This window comes from Pleurodeles waltl, chromosome 1_2 (assembly GCF_031143425.1).
Source record: "Pleurodeles waltl isolate 20211129_DDA chromosome 1_2, aPleWal1.hap1.20221129, whole genome shotgun sequence".
Classification (NCBI taxonomy): domain Eukaryota; kingdom Metazoa; phylum Chordata; class Amphibia; order Caudata; family Salamandridae; genus Pleurodeles; species Pleurodeles waltl.
In genome coordinates, this window is record NC_090437.1 from 881,532,289 (window position 1) to 881,552,894 (window position 20,606).

Consider the following 20,606-nt stretch of genomic DNA (forward strand, 5'->3'; position numbering starts at 1 on the left):
TAGAAAGCCAAAAAATGAATACACATTATTGAATAATATTTTTAGGATGTTAGAAGCAATTTGAAAAAGGAACTTCACAGCAAGATACCTTTAAATGTGACTTGATGTACGTGTCTGTTTCCCCACTTAGTTTTCTGAAAGGTATATTCCAGTGACGATCCTCAACCTGCCCAGAGGGGTAACAAGTGACATTTGAAGATAGTTAGGAGACCATGGAATTGACTAAGGAATAATTTGTGTGTTATGTTACAATTACACATAAATGGCATCTATTAAGGGTAGAAACAAACAGCATAATCAGAGCAACACACATTTGTAGGCATGCACCCTCATTCTGAGTTGCCTAGTGCTTGCTGTGGTAATACAACTTGGGCAAAGATCAATATAATGGGGAGTACAGTTTGACCCTGGTGCAATATTACCTCTTCATTATGGGTTTCACTAGTTAATATGGGGGATAATCCACTAATATTCCTCTTTTCCTATGCTCCAAGATGCAGAACTCAGAATCTTGTGGTTTTACCTCACGCAGATTTGGCCACCTATTACCTATTCACATTTGTGTAGGGAAAAACTGATGTTTTGGTGCAAAATGTATGCACATATTGTAATTCTAATAATTTAACCACAAAACCATGGTAGCACTCAAGCCAGCTGTAACACCCAGCTCAAAATGGCAGTCTTAAGGTCTAATATAGGAAAGGATTCTCAATGAATGCGGATGCCGCACACAGTGCTTTTTGATGCTCAGTGAATGGCAGATCCAAAGTAGAAAGGGTTTAGTCAATTGCTGTGAACATTAATGCACCTTCACCACACATCCATCACTAAGCATGACAATTTTAATGCATTTTTTACACTATATTTACAACATGGTAAGAGTTAGAAGGCATTACATTTCGATGCATTATGTAGATGTTTATGGTAATGGGCTTTTAGAATCCAGGGAAGGGTGTTGTTTAGGGGTAACACAGAGTATTAAGATGGGGTCGGTCTCAGACACAAAAAAGGCTCAGGCATCATGATAAAGGTGGAAACCATTAGCGAATGAGATAGCTAAAAAAAAAGTGCCCCACATTTGCAAATCTGTGTGGTTTAGAACTTGTAAAAACAAGTTGAACATATGGGTCGCAAGGTACAGCAGACATTTGTGGTTGCCGATGGCGATTTTTGGGGTGTTATCAGACAAACCAACAGTAAACACCAGGCCACCAAAACATAAAAAAGGCTCACACACTGCTCTTTCAAACTAATCCTTCTGATTTTGTCAGATTGTCGTCTAAGCCAGCCTGGACCCATTTTTAGGGTGCAGGAAGGCGTAGTACTAAGGAGTGGTATAAGATTTTTTAACTTCAGGGTAGGTTAGTGTTGAGGGTAGTCAAGGATGTTTATAGATCAGGGATGGGTTGTGTTAAGCAGAGTTTCAAGGGTTTATGGAAGGGTAGCATTAAGGGCTACCCTGCTGGCTACAGCATTGCCGCTGGCTCGATTGCAAGCTGGAGACAATGCTGTAGACTGTTTTCCGGTAGGCCAGTGGGCGGAAACAGAGGTTTGTATCTGCCAGCCTAGAGGGAAACTCTTAATGGGTCTGGGGGGGAGGCAGCCAGTGTGGGGGCAACCTCCCCGTTGGAAGTTCGGCAGACGGTGCAGACCGTCTGCCAAACTCCTAACCCGGCCCATAATGTAATGTAATGCACAGTTGGGGTTTGCCTTATAATGGCAAATGCCATGATGTTGATGAGAATGCATTATACGTGTAGCAGCTATTTCACTTGTGTGATAAAGTAATGCATTGTTATGACTTGTGTTATAGTAGCATACATTTAAAATTAATCTCATTATAAAAAGGTAGATGCAGGCATGTTTATTAAAGACCAGGTGTAGGAGGCTGGCCTGGTTTGTAGTGGGTACTTATGGTACTTACACCTTATACCAGGTCCAGTTATACCTTATTAGTAAAAATGTATGCAGTTTCCAGCAGCCAGGCTCTCTAGAGGTAGCTGTGGCTGAGCAGCCAAGGCTTATCTAGGAGACATGCAAAGCCCATGCATTACCACTGTAGTCACACAGTACTCACACACATGAAAGAAAATACTCAGTGTTACAAAAATAAAGGCACTTTACTTTGGTGACACAATTGTTAAAAATACCATAGAGACTATACTCCCTTAGGAGGTAACTAATACACAAATTATATACACTAGTATGCAAAAACAGGTGTAAAAACAGTTAGAAAACAGTGTAATTAGTGAAAATCACAATAGTTAGAAATGGGCCTAAGAGGAACACAAACCATATACTAAGAAAGTGGAATGCAAATGTTGGTTTCCCACCTAGGGAAGTGTAGTGTGGAGAAGGGAACTGAGAGTACTAGAAAACACCAAAGGTAAGTACTAGAAGCCACCACAATGCCCAGGAAAGCAGGAGTAAAACACAGTAACTTTCCCAGAACACACACAGACACGAAAAAGAAGATTATGCAAGAACCAGAAGAGACTGCAAGACACCAACAGTGGATTCCTGGACCTGAAGACCTGTGGAAGAAGGGGTCCAAGTCCAAGAAGCACAGAAGAGTCTAGGGAGAACAGGAGCCTCTGTTATCCCGGATGAAGGTGCAAAAGAACAACTACGGGTGAAGAAGAACATTCAGAATTGCACCTAAGAATGTGGAGTCGGGTTCCTGGTTGGTGCAAGTGATGTCCCATGCCGGATGGAAGATTGCAGTCTGTTTTGCGTTGCTGGAGTTGGCCAACAAGCCTTGGCACACATATAGCTCGCGGTTAGTGGAAAATGGGGCTGCCCGGGCCCAGGAAGGACCAGGTGGACCCTACCCAGGAGGGGGATTCAAAGGAGACTCTCAGCAACTCAGAGATACCACAGAAGACCAGGCAGTGCGCACCTCTTTTGTCCCACAGGACTGGGACAAAAGAGGTGCAAAAGAGGCCCATGTAGCACAACGACAAAGGCTCCCAAGCCGCCAGAGAACCACTCAGGAAGATGTGCATCTCAGGACAGAGTTCTGGGGGCAAGAGCTGCAAGATGCACAAAGAACTTTGTGGAAGAATGCCAACAAGCCTTGGCAACTGCAAAACACGTGGAGCATGGGGGTACTGTCTTGCATGGGGAGGCAAGCTCTTACCTCCACCAAAGGTGGACAGTAGGACGTCAGGACCATCAGGACCCCTTCAGTCCACCACCCATGATGCAGGATCTATGTAGCTCAGCAGGAGAGGGGATCCACACAGCTGGTCGTCGTTGCAGCCGGTGCCTGCAGAAGCCAGGGAGTGACTCCTTCACCCCAAGGGAGATTCCTTCACTCTTCGGGTGCAGGCTGAAGACGGGCTGTCTTCAGAGAATGCACAACTGGGAAACAGTTGCAGTTGCTGGCAGAAGCGGAAGATACAATGCTGCAGAAGGTGTCTTCCATCTTTGTTGCAGTTTGTAGAGTTCCTGGAGGGTCCACATGCAGTTTTGTCGGTGAGAAGTTGAAGTGGAGGATGCAGAGGATTCCTGCTGGAGTCTTCCAATGCAAATCTGAAGAACCATACAAAGGAGAGACCCTAAATAGCCCTGAAAGTGTGATTGGTCAGCTAAACAGGTAAGCACCTATCAGGGGAGGGCTCTGACGTCACCTGCTGGCACTGGCCACTCAGAAGCTCCCTGGAATCCAAGATGGCAAAACCTACGATTATGCAAGGAGGGCATCAAATGTGCCCATCAAAGCATTTCCAGTGCCTTGGGGAGGCTACCCTTTCCAAGACTGTAACACCTATTTCCAAAGGGAGAGGATGTAACAACCCTCTCCAAAGGAAATCCTTTGTTCTGCCTTCCTGGGCTTGAGTTTCTCAATCAACAGGAGGGCAGAAACCTATCTGTGAGGTAGCAGCAGCTTGGGCTGCCTGGAAAACCTCAGAAGGCTGTAATGGCACTACTGGGGGCCTGCTAAGGAGCTCCCAGAGTGAAGAGTGCATGGGATCATACACCCAATACATGTTTGATACCAAAAATACCTATGTTCAGAGTTACCATTATGTAGCTGGACATAGGTAAAATGGCATCCCATGGTGTAAAATGGCATCCCCGCACTGAGGAAGTCTGGGAAAATGGTCCTGGAGGTCATGGGGGCACCTCTGTTAGTGCCGGGGTGCACTCACACCCAGGTAATTTGCATCCTGCACTCAGGGCCTGAGAGCCTGCCATAGGGGTGACTTATAAGTGACCTGGTGTAGTGTAAATGGCAGTGAAAGGGTGCATGCACCCTTTCACGCAGGCTTCAATGGCAGTCCTGCAGAAGCCTTTGCATGGGCTCCATATGGGTGGCAAAATATATGCTGCAGCCCATAGGGATCCCCTGGAAGCCCCTGGCCACTAAGTACCATGTACTAGGGACTTTTAAGGGGGCACCAGTATGCCAATTGTGGGTGAAATACTGGGTTAACAGTATGCAACAACCCAATCTGGAGGAGAGAGAGCATAATCACTTGGGACCTGGTTAGCAGGATCCCAGTGAACACAGTCAAGCACACTGACATCAGGCAGAAAATCGGGGTAACCATGGCAAAAAGAGGGAACTTTCCTATACCAGAGTCAGCTTTAGGACAGTGTAATCAGTGCCAGCACACAGGGCAACAAGCTAAGTGCAACTCAGCATGACTGACAAAAGTTAAACGTACACTTTTGTGTAAGTTTACAGGTTTTTGCAATTCACAAAGAAATTATGAGTAGTATCTTTACGACTGCGGAGTGTCTGCATTCATAGCGGAGACTCTGCACATAAAAAAATGGGCAGTCATAAAGAAACTACTTGTAAAATTGGTTTGTGAATTTCAAAAAACCATAAACTTAGACAAAAGTAAGTTTTTTTGTGAAGTAGGCCCACTGTGTTTTGAAATATCTTATGAGTTCACCTGCTGCAGAGTTACTTGTGCATCAGCAATTTTCAGGCAATGCTAATAATGTTAAGATAACTATGGTGATTAATGTGCCCACTAGAGAGGAAGGAGTTTTGTCTAGTGGCAGTTTTGACTCATGGTAGTGCAGAGGGTTAATATGTCTACTGCAAAGCAAATGTAACAAGCAAATCAAGGAATTTTACTTTATGTAGCTATCTCATTGGGTTACTGCTTTTGTCACAGAGATCCTTTTGTTACTTGCAGTTCATAAATTCCAATCCTATTATAGCACAGTGAGCTATGAACTGTCCTCAAATATCTACATGCAAATTACAAGGTGTAGGTTAGAATATTATGGCCCTGATTTGATAAGATTTTGTGACAAAGTTGTATCACTTTTCTTGCCCAGACTCTAGGAAAAATCCATTTTGGCATTTACTAAGCCACGCAAAGACTGTGCTTAAATGCAGTGCTGCCTTGCGTTACCTTGCAATACATAGGCACTACATGGCTGAAGCATGGGCGTTCAAAAAACACTTGTAAACCTGGGTTTGCTCAAAAATGTTGTGCCTACCTGATAGAGACATAACGAGGAAAAATATCTGCATTTCTTCTGGTTACTTCCTCTTTCCATGTTCTCCAGTAATACAGGTAACCTTGTGCCATGCAGCAAGGGTGCCGACGTGGGCACTAGGCTGCCTGAAGAGCACCAACCCCGGGAGAGAGCAGAAATGCACCATATCTTAGTAGATATGGTGCATTTCTGCTCTCTCCTTTTCCTGCAATGACACGCAACAAATTCCCTTGCTGTGTCGTGTTGTGTTGAAAGAATAGTTTCTTTCACATTTATCAGAAGCCTATCTTTATGCAAATGTTGCTAAAATGGGTTTGCCAGGTAGAAATATGTTTTAAATCCTGAGTCTGTGCTTTTCTAGACCACCCACTCTTAAAATATACTGCCTATAGGTATGGAAGACATGTGACTCCTACACCTTGTAGTCCTCTTTGTATTATGTAACATTTCCCATACACTGATTTACACATGAATGAGTCATTGTATCTTTATAATGTGAGTGTGATGTAAAGTACTCTGACACCATGCAACAGTATGATTAGCCCTATATAGCAAATGAAATACATGAGAGAGGGGGCTGTGGAGAGATGAGGGGTACTAATGGAAGGTGGCAGTGAGGGAATCCATGGAGAAGGATGTCATGGGGGGGCACAAACTTATACTGTTGCACTAGGCACTACCAGTCGGCCCTTTTAAAGATCTTTAATGAATTTGAGTTGAGTACAACTGTAGCTTTTTCTGACTAACCTATGCAATGTGTGCTAATGCCACTCTATGCCAAAAAGGTGAAACCTTTTTTACCGATATTTATTTGATAAATTATTTAAGCTTGTATGTTTATTTAAAGACAATAAATACAATGTGCATTTAGGTTTGTATTTAGTAGAAAGTTATGTGTAACAAGAAAAAGCTGGTACTAGTAGGGTATTTGAACAAAATATTGAGTTCAAAATATGGGAACTCCAAAATATTGAAAAAAATGTCATGATACGAAAATATTGTGGTATGGAATATCATTGGCAAGAATATACATTTTTTGTAAGCAATATCATTCTTAATAATAACGTTTTTAGTATTGTTTTTCTAAAATAGTGGTAAAAACTATAGTTTTTTAACTGTTTTGATGAGTTGTAGCTATTTTAATAATTTTAACTGTTAGCATTGTTGGTTTAATTGTTATTAATTTTTAAAAATGTAGTTTGGAATTTTAAGTGATTTTTAAATGTTATTAGTGATTTGTAGAGTTGTAGCAGGTCGTTGATTTCGTGGGGGGACAGGTTGGAAAGTTTTTTAATTATAAATATGTTTAACATATTGTTCATTTATGTTACATTTGTAATTACTTTTTTAATTGATTATTAATTATGCAATGTTTAGTGTTATATTTTAAATTTAAACTGTAAAATTTTACTTTTAATTTAGTTTTATTGTAGGTTATAGTAACTTATATTTTATTACATGATTGTTGGGATTATAGGGGTAAAGGGTGGGAAATTAATTAGGCTATAAAAATGAACTTGTTAATTAGTTTTTAGTTATTTATTATATAATTTATTAACTACGTAAATAGTTTATTACCTATTTATTGACTTTATACAGTAGTAGTGGTTGTTGAGTTTTTAGGGGTAAGAGTTGAAAATGTAATTAATTAAAAAATAGAAATTATTACTAATTAGCTTTTAATTCTTAATGATTTATTTGGTTAGTTATGTAAATATTTGAATACTGATTTATTTAAGTTATATTTTAGTTGTGGGCTAATTTATTTGTAGGAGAATGTGATGAGTAGCTAAATTAAATGTTTTTGATTGTTTTGTTATTGTTCGTAAAAAATATTTTTATTTACTTATGTATACAAAAAAGTTTTTTAATTCTCATGTAATGTTTTATTTATTTTGTATTGTTTTATATGTTTGTATATTTTTCAATAGTGTTTTTAAGCGAGTGGATTGCTGAAAATACATTGCTTTGTTTTTTAATATTAATTTATATAATTATGTAATTTATTAATTGGAAATTAAATATGTATAATGTTTTATATGTATTTTGATAATTGTAATGTATTTCATTGTGTTTTTGGGAATTTGTTGCCGAGATATTTGTTAATTAAAATTTGTTTTAATTTATTAATTTAAATTAAATACACAAGTGATGTATTATTAAGTAATGTTTGTAGTTAGTGAAGTTGATGTGATATGTAATTCTCTTTTTTTAAACTACATGGTAACATTTTTCATGAATAAATATAGTTATTTTGTGTACTTTAATATTGGTTTGTAGTAAGTGTTCACTATTTTTTAATAACTTAGTACGATTTGTATTAAGATATCTAATGTTTTGTGGCAAACACTTTCCCTGCTGTTGCTTAGATTGGAGTGAGAATAGTAAATACGAACCCTTTGAAGTCCAACACTTTCCCTAGTGTTGCACTGACTGGAGTAAGAATAGTAAATCTAACCCCTCCGAAGTCCAACTCTTTTGCTATTGTTGCTTAGAATGGAGTGGGGATAGTAATTAAAGCCTCTCCAACATTGCATTGAATAGAGCAGGAATAGTAAATTTAAGCCCTTCGAAGACTAACGGTTTTCCTACAGTTGCTTAGAATAAGTAAACTTTCCCCCTCCAAAGCTATAAAGCCTACAAAACGTTTTCCCTGCTATTGTTTAGACTGCAGTGAGAATAGTATATTCCACCTAATGACGTGGCACACTTTCCCTACTGTTGCTTAGGCTGTTTCCCCTCAACATCTGTGGATTGAATATCATAGCTAAGTCTGGATAATGCACAGTAAGGAGTCACCTCTGGCCTAGCGGTTAAGGTCTCAGATAAGCACACTAAGGCCCTCATTACAACCCTGGCAGTCAAAGACCACCAGGGCTGTTTTGGAGGTTGCACCGCCAACAGGCTGGCAGTGCAAACTCGCATATTATGACCGCTGCGGTCACACCGCCGGGACCAGCGGTTTTCCGCCACGTTGGTCCCAGCGGATGCGCTGCCCAGGGGATAACGAGTCCCCTTCCCGCCAGCCTTTTCATGGTGGTAGGAACACCCATGGAAAGGCTGGCGGAAAGGGGAGTCGCAGGGGCCCCCTGTTTCAGCCCCGTAAAGCTTTTCACTGTCTGCACAGCAGACAGTGAAAAGCGCGACGGGTGCAACTGCATCCGTCGCACGCCCGCAACACCGCCAGCTCCATTTGGAGCCAGCTCCCATGTTGCGGCCGACATCCCCACGGGGCCTGCGAGCGGAAACTCGGTTTCCGTCCACCGGCCCAGCAGGGATGTCATAATGGCCACCGCGAGAGTGCGGTCGCATTGGCGGCCGCACAGCGGTTAAAACTTGGCGGGCAGCGGTTGCCGCCCGCCAAAGTTGTAATGTGGGCCTAAATGTTAAGGGTTCTAGTCTAAGTGAGTATGTGGTCATTTTCTGTCTTAGTTTCTTTTCAACTCTAAATTTTTAAGTTGCATACTGAAAGGTGACCTCACTCTTTTTAATTGACAAAAACATTTTTCTTTTAAATTTGGCCGCAAATATCTCATTTTAAGTATATCATTCATCAAAGCTTAATCACTCTCTCCATCAATCTCTCACTTTCTCCCTGTCTCCCTGTCTCTCTCTCTCTCTCTCTCTCTCTCTCAGGGGTGGGTAGTTAGGGGGGGTTGGCGGCCAACCACACCGTACAAAGAGTTGGGTCGTGCGCTGTGCAATGGTGGGTGGTTATAGGGGACTGGCCACAGGCCAGGCCCTGTGTCCAACCACCACCATGCGCAGTGGTAGTTGGATTAACGTATAGTAATGAAAATTTCTTTACGTTAAAAAAAAACATTGAAATTCACTTAAGAAACAAAGGTTACAGGGACGTTATGCTTAGGTTTCGAATTTACTTGTACAAAACCTTGGAAATTCCCCAGTTATAGTTTTTTCGAGTAACTATAACTCGTGACATAAGGAAGTTATAACTCATGCCCCCATCCCTGAGTCTAGTTCAGCCCAGGAAACCCCATCCCCTGAGGCCCAGCACATTTTGTGGTGAAGGGTAGTAGTTGGGGGAGCCCCAAGGCCACTTTGACCCCAGCCAGCTCCCCATCTCTAGCAGATAGCAGAAGCCGGCATTGCTCCCGCCCGCAGGGATCAGCTACAATGCTGCTCCCTGTTGGTGAGAACAATCTTTTCATCTGTTTCCCTGCCTGCCTCAGTGCAACTCCAATTTTCAAGCTCCCGCCCACTGGTCTGTGACCTTCACGCTGAGCTAATCATTTTCTTTTTTTTCCTATTTTTATGGAATCTCTGGGATAGCCCTCAAAAACTCCCCGTGGTCCCTAAATATATATATTTTTTAATTTATTTTATAACAAACCCTTTACCGGCTATCTAGGACACCAGGAAAAGCCTCAAGGCATCCCCTTCAATCCCATTGCTTCAGCAACCAAGGAGCTGATTTAAGTATAAGCTACGTGGTTGCTGATGCAAACCTTTCATCTCTGCATGCAGGGGTCAGAGATGAAAGCTACAGTTTTTGACAGTTGACCTGTTTGACAGGTCCCACTGTCAAAAACTGGAGTATTTGCTGTGCCTTGGCTGCAGCTTCAAAGCTGCCACTAAGCTACAGCATATAGCTACGGACCCCCTTTACATTATTTAGTATGTGCCCCGGTAAGGCGGTTATCCCCGGGACTACAGGGGGCCATTGGGCCTCTCCCACATATTAAAAGCATTTTGGCCCCAGGGAGGTGGTGGTACCTGTAGCATATGGGGGTAGAGGCCCCATGCTCATGTTATGCGCCAAGGGGAAGGTGGTGGTCCCTGGGGCTGTGGGGGAGGCATTTGGGCCTCCCCCCACATATTAGAAGCATTTTAGATCTGGGGTGGTGGTCCCTGGGTCTGGGGGGGAAGGTGCGATGGTCAGGAGGCTGCCCCCCTATTAAAAAGAAAAGAGTGCCCCCAGGACCTGGCACATCCAGGAGCTTATTTAAAAACAAGTGCGGGAGGCCATGCTTGTTTTTGTTGTTGTTTTTTTTAACTACGGATTCGCAACCCCGTCACAAATATGCGGTAATCATTTAGGAAGTGTAGGAAGTTGGCTCTGTATATACTATTTCAAAGTAAGACTTAGGGGGTCATTACAACCCTGGCGGACGGTGTTAAGCGGCAGTAAGACCGCCAACAGGCTGGCGGTCTTTTTTTGAGGATTATGACCATGGCGGTTACCGCCATGGTCATCCGCCGCTTCCCCGTTCCGCCCGCCTGGGCGGAGACGACCGCTGGGCTGGAGACCTGGGTCTCCAGCCCGGCGGCCGTCACAATACCGCCGCCGGCATTTTGACCCGGCTTACCGCAGTGGATTTCCAGCAGTAGGAACCGCCATGAAATCCATGGTGGTAAGCACTATCAGTGCCAGGGAATTCCTTCCCTGGCACTGATAGGGGTCTTCCCCACCCCCACCCCGACTCCCTCCCTTACACCCCCCACCACCCCTGCCACCCCCCAAAGGTGGCAGGACCCCCTCCCCGAGGAGCTCCGCGCCCCGAGGAGTGCAGCAATCGATGCCCCCCAGGCCCTGCCATGGAGGACAAAGAGAAAAGGTAAGTCTAGCGTGGGCTACACAAAAAAAAACAGGAGGTGGTAGGGGTCGGGGGGGTTTAAAAAGGGAAGGCAAGGTCCCTTTTCTTTTAATACCTTAGAGGTAAGATAGTGGCAAAAAGAGATAATTCTAATGCTCTATTTTGTGGTAGTGTGGTCGAGCAGTAGGCTTATCAGAGGGTAGTGTTAAGCATTTGTTGTACACACACAGGCAATAAATGAGGAACACACACTCAAAGACAATTCCAGGACAATAGGTTTTTATATAGAAAAATATATTTTCTTAGTTTATTTTAAGAACCACAGGTTCAAGATTTACAAACAATACTTTAAATGAAAGGTATTTCACTCAGGTATCTTAGGAACTTTGAATTATCACAATAGCATGTACAGTTTTGGCAAAAATGGCAATAAGCTATTTTAAACGTGGACACAGTGCAAAAATCAACAGTTCCTGGGGGAGGTAACTAATTGTTAAGTTCACAGGTAAGTAAAACATTTACAGGGTTCAAAGTTGGGTCCAAGGTAACCCACCGTTGGGGGTTCAAGGCAACCCCAAAGTTACCACACCAGCAGCTCAGGGCCCGTCAGGTGCAGAGGTCAAATTGGTGCCCAAAACACATAGGCTTTAATGGAAATATGGGTGCCCCGGTTCCAGTCTGCCAGCAGGTAAGTATCCGCGACTTCGGAGGGCAGGCCAGGGGGGTTTTGTAGGGCACCAGGGGGGACACAAGCAGGCACAGAAAGTACCCCCTCAGCAGCACAGGGGCGGCCGGGTGCAGAGTTCAAACAGGCGTCGGGTTTGCAATAGGAATCAATGGGGGGGCACGGGGTCTCTTCAATGATGCAGGCAGGCACAGGGGGGGCTTCTTGGGGTAGCCACCACCTGGGCTAGGCAGAGGGTCGCCTGGGGTTCGCCCCTGCACTGGAGTTCGGTTCCTTCAGGTCCTGGGGGCTGCGGGTGCAGTGTGTTTCCCAGGCGTCGAGTTCCTTGAAGCAGGCAGCCACGGTCAGGGGGAGCCTCTGGATTTCCTCTGCAGGCGTCGCTGTGGGGGACAGGGGGGGTCAACTCTGGCTACTCACGGGCTCGCAGTCGCTGGGGAGTCCTCCCTGTAGTGTTATTTTTTCGCAGGTCGCGCCGGGGTGTCGGGTGTAGAGTCGAAAGTCTCGCGCTTCCGGCGGAAAACGTGTGGTCTTTAAAAGTTGCTTTTTTGTTGCAAATTTGCAGGTTTGTTGAACAGGGGCGCTGTTCTCGGGATCTTCTTGGTCCTTTTAGATGCAGGGTAGTCCTCTGAGGCTTTAGAGGTCGCTGGACCCTGTGGGATGTGTTGCTGTTGCAGTTTTTCTTGAAGTGGGGAGACAGGCCGGTAGGGCTGGGGCCAAAGCAGTTGTCATCTCCGTCTTCTCTTCAGGTCAGCAGTCCTTCTTCTTCTTAGGTTACAGGAATCTATCTTCCTCGGTTCTAGGAGCCGCTAAATACTCAATTTAGGGGTGTGTTTAGGTCTGGGAGGATAGTAGCCAATGGCTACTAGCCCTGAGGGTGGCTACACCCTCTTTGTGCCTCCTCCCTGTGGGGAGGGGGGCACATCCCTAATCCTATTGGGGGAATCCTCTATCTGCAAGATGGAAGATTTCTAAAAGTCAGAGTCACCTCAGCTCAGGACACCTTAGGGGCTGTCCTGACTGGGGAGTGACTCCTCCTTGTTTTTCTCATTATCTCCTCCAGCCTTGACGCCAAAAGTGGGGGCAGTGGCCGGAGGGGCGGGCATCTCCACTAGCTGGGATGCCCTGTGGCTCTGTAACAAAGGGGGTGAGCCTTTGAGGCTCACCGCCAGGTGTTACAGCTCCTGCAAGGGGAGGTGAGAAGCACCTCCACCCAGTACCAGCTTTGTTCCTGGCCACAGAGTGACAAAGGCACTCTCCCCATGTGGCCAGCAACATGTCTGGTGTGTGGGCAGGCTGGCAAAACTAGTCAGCCCACACTGGAAGTCGGGTATGTTTTCAGGGGGCATCTCTAAGATGCCCTCTGGGTGTATTTTTACAATAAAGTGCACACTGGCATCAGTGTGCATTTATTGTGCTGAGAAGTTTGATACCAAACGTCACAGTTTTCATTGTAGCCATTATGGTGCTATGGAGTTCGTGTTTGACAGACTCCCAGACCATATACTCTTATGGCTACCCTGCACTTACAATGTCTAAGGTTTTGCTTAGACACTGTAGGGGCATAGTGCCCATGCACCTATGCCCTCATCTGTGGTATAATGCACCCTGCCTTAGGGCTGTAAGGCCTCCTAGAGGGGTGACTTACCTATGCCACAGGCGGTGTGAGGTTGGCATGGCACCCTGAGGGGAGTGCCATGTCGACTTAGTCATTTTCTCCCCGCCAGCACACACAAGTTGGCAAGCAGTGTGTTTGTGCTGAGTGAGGGGTCCCTAGGGTGGCATAAGACATGCTGCAGCCCTTAGAGACCTTCCCTGGCATCAGGGCGTGTAGTCCCGTTTTACTTACCTGTGAACTTAACAATTACTTACCTCCCCCAGGAACTGTTGATTTTTGCACTGTGTCCACATTTAAAATAGCTTATTGCCATTTTTGCCAAAACTGTACATGCTATTGTGATAATTCAAAGTTCCTAGGATACCTGAGTGAAATACCTTTCATTTAAAGTATTGTTTGTAAATCTTGAACCTGTGGTTCTTAAAATAAACTAAGAAAATATATTTTTCTATATAAAAACCTATTGGCCTGGAATTGTCTTTGAGTGTATGTTCCTCATTTATTGCCTGTGTGTGTACAACAAATGCTTAACACTACCCTCTGATAAGCCTACTGCTCGACCACACTACCACAAAATAGAGCATTAGAATTATCTCTTTTTGCCACTATCTTACCTTTAAGGGGAACCCTTAGACTCTGTGCATGCTATTTCTTACTTTGAAATAGTACATACAGAGCCAACTTCCTACAAGCCTAGTCTGTGTAGGGTATCTATTACATACTGCGTGTGATTTTGACACCGGTGTTGAGTGTTGGCTTTTATTAGCCAATCGTCGAGATATGGGAATACGTGCATGTGATATCTCCTTATAAGAGCTGCTACTACGGCGAGGCATTTTGTAAATACTTTGGGTGCTGTTGTTATCTCGAAGGACAGTACCTTGAATTGGTAATGCTTGACCTGTATGACAAATCTGAGGTATTTTCTGTGAGATGGATAGATGGGTATATGGAAATACGCATCTTTTAGATCCAGTGTTGCCATGTATTCTCCATGTTTTAGTAAGGGGACTACATCTTGTAGTGTGACCATGTGGAAGTGTTCAGATTCGATGAAAAGGTTTAATGTTCTGAGATCTAAAATTGGTCTTAGCGTTTTGTCTTTTTTTGGGAATAAGGAAATATAGGGAATAAACCCCTGTTCCTTTTTGCTGGTGAGGTACTAGTTCTATGGCTTGTTTTGTTAATAGTGCTTGTACCTCTACTTGTAACATGTCTAGATGTTGTGCCGACAGTTTGTGCGCTCTTGGGGGAATATCTGGAGGGAAATGTGTGAATTCTATGCAGTAACCATGTTGGATAATTCATAGGACCCATGTGTCCGTGGTTATGTCTGACCAATGTTTGTGGTAAAATGTTAGCCTTCCCCCTACTGGTGATGTGTGTTGGGGAAGGGTGACAGTCAAGTCACTGTTTGTTGTTAGGGGCCTGCTTGGTGGGCTGAAACTTTCCCCTTGAACTTGGGAATTGTCCCTTGAAGGATCCGCGAAACCCCCCTCTCTGATATTGGGATTGGTAGGTGGGTTTTGCTTGAGAGGTGGATGCCTCTGAAGGTTGCTGTCTGAAACCTCCCCTAAATTGCGGTTTCCTAAATGTCCCTCTATACTGGGACGAGTAGAGCGCGCCCATGGTTTTGGCCGTGTCAGTGTCTTTCTTCATCTTTTCGATGGCTGTGTCCACTTGTGGCCCAAACAGTTGTTGCTGGTTAAATGGCATGTTCAATACAGCCTGCTGTATCTCAGGTTTGAATCCTGAGGATCTTAACCAAGCATGTCTCCTAATTGTGACTGCCGTGTTTACAGTTCTTGCAGCGGTGTCAGCGGAATCCAATGCCGAACGAATTTGATTGTTTAAAATTGCTTGCCCTTCCTCTACCATCTGTTGAGCCCGTTTTTGATACTCTTTAGGTAGATGCTGGATGATGTCACTCATTTCATCCCAGTGAGCTCGGTCGTAACGGGCGGGGAGGGCTTGTGAATTTGCGATACGCCATTGGTTGGCAGCTTGCGACGCCACTCTCTTTTCCGCTGCGTCAAATTTGCAACTCTCTTTATCCGGAGGTGGTGCATCTCCCGATGATTGTGAATTTGCTCATTTCCTTGTGGCACCAACCACTACAGAGTCCGGTGGGAGCTGTTGCGTAATGAACACTGGTTCCGACGGGGGTGGTTTGTACTTTTTTTTCCACCCGCGGTGTGATGGCTCTTCCCTTTACCGGCTCTTGAAACACTTGCTGTGCATGCTTAAGCATGCCTGGTAGCATAGGCAGGCTCTGGTATGATTCGTGCATGGAGGCCAGGGTATTGAAGAGGAAGTCATCCTCCAATGGCTCAGAATGCATACTAACATTATGGAATGCAGCAGCCCTGGCCAAGACCTGGGTGTATGAGGTGCTATCCTCCGGTGGAGATGGTTTTGAGGGGTAGCACTCAGGGCTATTGTCCGAGACAGGGGGATCGTAGAGGTCCCAGGGGTCTATGTCATCGTGTGTTTGCACAGTATGTGTGGGTGGCTGTGCAGTGGGCGTGCCAATTGGTGACCCTGTCCTTTGTGGCAGATGCGGGGGAGAAAGTTCTGGCGAAAAATGGCGAGTTGGTGATTTCTCCCTAGCCACTTTAGCTCTTGGCTGATAAGTCTCAGTCTCTGTTTGTGGTTGAAAAGCTAGCTTTCTCTTGAATTTGAGAGGAGGGGCAGTTTGGATCTTTCCAGTATCCTTATGGATCTGTATCCGTGCCTGCGTTTGGTCAAACTCTTCAACGTGAAGCTCCTCTTCAAATCTGTGCCTCTCCTTTAGTTGTTTGGAGAGCCCATGTTCCTCTGTGTAAGAGGTCTTTTTCGGCTCCGAAGCCAGTTTCCTCGGCACCGAAATGCCCATGGTGATGGATGGCCTCGGCTCCGAAAGGCTCTTTTGAGGCTTAGTGGATTCGACAAGGCGATGTCGAGATTTTTCGACACCGGTTTCTCGACTCGAGTCAGAACTCTTCGGCACGATTTTGGACTTTTTCGGTGCCGAAGGTGTTGCTTGGTCACCGCTTTGTTTTTTGTGGGTCGAGCCATGGCCTTCAGGCAGTGGCGTCCCTGAGGCCTTATGTTTTTTCGGTTGACTGTGGGGTTGGGTCGGGGCAGGCGTACTCACTTGTTGGCCTGTTGAAGGGGTTCGGTCTCCTTCGGAGTCGTCCGAGTCCTATCCCTGGATGGAGATAGCCATCTCCTCCTCTTCGACGTTGAGGTGTTCTGCAGATTTCAACGCCACCTGCATTCGGCTTGCCCTCCAGTCCCTCAAAGTATTTTTCAAACGAAAGGACTTTCAGGCCTCGCAAGTATCTTCTCTGTGCTCCGGTGACAGGCACAGATTACAGACCCAATGCTGGTCTGTACATGGATACTTCGCGTGGCACTCCGGACAGAAACGGAAGGGGGTCCGGTCCATGAGGCTTCGACAACGTCTGTGGTCGGGCCAACCAGGCCGCGGCTGGGCGCAGAAGCCCTGAAGGGCCACCGATACAGTTGTCTCATCGGTGTTGATGTGTTGTTCCCGATCGCAAACAATACCAATGCTTTTTTCAAGGATTTTTATACTTTCCCGATTCAAATCACGGATCGAAGAGGAACACGTCCGAACCCGATGGTGGAAAGAAAACAATCCAAGATGGAGTCGATACCCATGGGCAATGGATCCGAAAGGGAGGAGTCACTCGGTCCTGTGACTCGAAAAGACTTCTTAGAAGAAAAACAACTTGTAACACTCCGAGCCCAACACTAGATGGCAGGAACAGTGCACAGCATGTGTATCTGCAGCTACACATACCATTGAACACATATATATATATATATATATATATAGATATGCAACAGCTCTTAATACATTTGAACGCTGAAGGTTGGGTCACGTTTGTGATTAAAGTCCCTTACAACCATTACCAGCTGGGTGGAATAATCTGTACATATTACTCTAGATCTTCTACTAACAGCTGTAACTGTTATGCATAATCTTCAGCATTCCATGGTTGTGTGTGTATATATATATATATATACGAAAGTGATGTATACGAAAGTGATGATGCTGAGGTGGGTTTGAAGACAAAGTTCAAGGTAGGTGAAGAGATTAGGTAGTATTTACCACTCAGTAGGATAAAAGAAACCATACAGACACTTAGGCTAATTAGAGATGCAGGCCCAGGCAATCTCCCCGCAGTAATAATAAACAACATAGATTGGTGGGATAACTTCTATTATAACACCTTCCAAAAGATCATGGCCACGGCATGTTGCCCCAAAAGTTGGAAGGGAGCAATTAGTAGGCCAATCTATAAAATGGATGATGTCACAGTGCCTAAGATTTACCAGTTAATTAGTTTATTAGATGTGGGGGTGAAAATCTTCTCCAAAGAGTTGCTAAGCTTGTTAAAGACCTGGGTGGAAGAAAATAATGCTATCACATTTGAACAGGGTGGGTTTAAAGAAGGCCACTCAACCATGGACCATTGCTTCGGCCTATGGGCAATGGCAAAGAAATCAATAGATTTAACAGGGAAAGTGATTTGCTGCTTTGTGGACTTCTGTACTACGTTCAACTTGGTAGACTGAAATCTATTATGAACAACATTGAGGAGGCTTGGAATTCACAAGGATCTTTTCGTACTCCTCCAAGAGTTGCATGTTGCATTGGGTGCAGGTGATTCTAGACATGGTGGGCCCCCTATGAAAGAATATCCAGAGTGAAATGGTCTGCATCAAGGCTGTGTTTGGCTTCCCTGTTTTTTGTGGACCTGCCAAATACGTTGAAGGAGGCTAATGGCCTGTGCCCCAATATGAAGGGCACTCATGTTTCGTGTCTATTGAATGCAGATGATTTAGTGATAATGGACATGACCAAAGTAGGGCTACAGAAGAAATTGGCAGAATTTCAGGATTACTGTATAAGGAAAGGGCTCACTGGTAACTTAGATGAGACTAAGATAATGGTGTTGGGAAAGGTAAAGGGTACAATTGGTATTTGGGTGGGAATAAAGTGGACACGTTGGAATAATATTAATATGTGGGTATGTGGTTTGATACAAAGTTAAATTGGAGAGAGCATATCAAATCACTAAACACGACTGCTTTGATGTCAGTAAGGGGATTAAAACAATTCAGGCGGAAGTATGGTGAGCACTCCTTACGCCCCATACTGTCAGTTTATAATGCGATGGGGTGAACTTTTTATCCTTCAGGTTAATTTGGATTGGAATTAAGAAGAATGTAAATGCCTAAAAAGACTCCTTACACCCCCACCCTCAGCTATGGTTCAAACCTTAAAGGTGGAGTGCCAGTTTACGGCCTGGAGCTATCTGAGGTCAGGAGCCACACTGGAGTTTTGGCAGAGGCTAACCAGGAAAGATAACCCTACCATAAGCACACCTCTGTAAAGTCAAAGTTGAAAAAAGTGAGTTCAAATGGGCTAATCAAGCACTGAATGGAATTTGTAATGTAATAGGTTGGGGAATAAAGTCAGACCAGAGGAAGCAGGTGCTGCAGATCTCAAAGTCAGAGCTTCAATCACTTGCTTATAATTGTGCTTGGTCTGAGGATGAAAGTTTCCCGTGCACTGACACCTTACCCAACCCAAAGCTCAGGGATGTTGTATTGAAATTAAGGATGGACTAAATCCTTGTTATGTAGACAGGAGGACTAAACGATCCATGATAGATGGGGGGGCGGGGGGGTATTTGCACCTGTCGGATGAAGACAAAATGTAATGGGGCATACATTTTATTAGATTGTTTATGGATTTTAAATGCGTGGAAATTGTTTTTAAAACCATTATGTATTAACCCCTCTGTGCTGAGGATGGCTGAGGGCCTTCCTCAGTCACAGTGCTTGTGTGTTGAGGACAGCCCCCGCCTCCCTCTGCACACAATCAGGAATCCTTCTGGTGTGGGCACCAGAGGGATTTCCTTTCTCCAAAAACAGTCTTGAGCGGTAGGAAACAAGTTCCCCACCTCTGGAGGCTGTTTGGGGTTTGCATTGAAATGACAATCAGCGCGCTGATCGCTGACGTCATTTCAATTAAAAAAAAAATGAAATTAGCATTTTCCCTGCATGAGCACTGAGGCATGTGAAAGAGGTAGTGTTGGAAAGGGAGAACCTTTCCAAGGGTACCACTCCCATGAGGATCCTTGCTTGGGGATCGCCCAAGGAGGGTGATCCCCAAGCACCGACCCCCTCTCCACTAGACATCAGGGAGGGGGAGCGACCCCTTGTGCAAGGGGTTTTGCTCTCCCAATACCTACGCATTTTCAGTCTTTTGGGGCATTAGTCCCTAATCTACCCCCCAGGGGAGCAGAAAGACAACTACGACACCAGGGATTTTTTTCATTCATTAGTGCAGGGGTGGGCCATGATGGCCCTATCAATGCCCCACCCTAAAAATAAATAAATAAATAAATGAGTACCATCTTTCTGTCCTCTTGGGGGCAAATACGGGCAATAGCCCCCAACCAGCCCCCTCTCGGGGGGACAGAAAGCCCACTAGCACACCAGGGAATATGTATTTTTTATTATTAGTTTAGGGTGGGAGCTGGCCATGATGGCCTTGTCAGTGCCTCACCCCCCAAAAAATGGGCACAGTCTTTCTACCCCTCCTTGGGGGGCAGATGGGGGCAACAGCCCCGCGATCTGCTATCCCCAAGGGAGCAGAAAGCCCACTAGGACACCTGGGATTTGTTTTAAATAATTAGTGTAGGGTTGGGATGGGTCATGATGGTCCTCTCAATGCCCCCACCCCAAATAAATGGGCAGAGTCATTCTGCCCCCCCCCCCCATGGGGGGCAGATGAGGGCAATAGCACCTGATCTTCCCATGGGGGGCAGCAGTAGGCACCAGGGACTAATAGGGGTGGGTCTGGCCAGAATTGGCATGACAATGCTCCCAACCCCCCAAAATAGACACAGTCCTTCTGCCCACCCTGCTCGCTAAAGCTGCTCATCCCAATGGCAAGGAAAAAGAGATTTGATTGTTTTGGGTGTTGATTTCACATATGGCCGACAGAGCTCGGCTAAGTCCCAAAAACGTCCCACTTCCAACGTGAGCGGCTGCACTTTTCAGGGTTGAGTAGGCTGCTACCTGGAACAAACCTACCAGCCCCAGTCACTTCTGATAAGTAGACATCTGGGGAAGTCCATGGTGGTGTGCTTCAAATGCACCCCACAATGCCTTGCAAATCTCAAACTTTGGCTGGTCACACATCATTCTTACATTTCTGTGATGGAAACTTCAGAAATCTGCAGGAATACACAAAGAC

At 45.1% G+C, this 20,606-nt stretch overlaps 1 protein-coding gene across 2 annotated transcripts in view; it reads right to left on the bottom strand.

The window, feature by feature from the left end:
• The window catches only part of LOC138245589 (uncharacterized), a 1,324,589-nt gene that overhangs the window by 1,138,380 nt on the left and 165,603 nt on the right, over positions 1 to 20,606 (bottom strand). For both annotated transcript variants that reach the window (XM_069199313.1, XM_069199321.1), the window contains one exon: positions 89 to 166. In XM_069199313.1, coding sequence (XP_069055414.1) covers positions 89 to 166 — 78 coding nt within the window. The remainder of the gene's footprint in view (positions 1 to 88; positions 167 to 20,606) is intronic.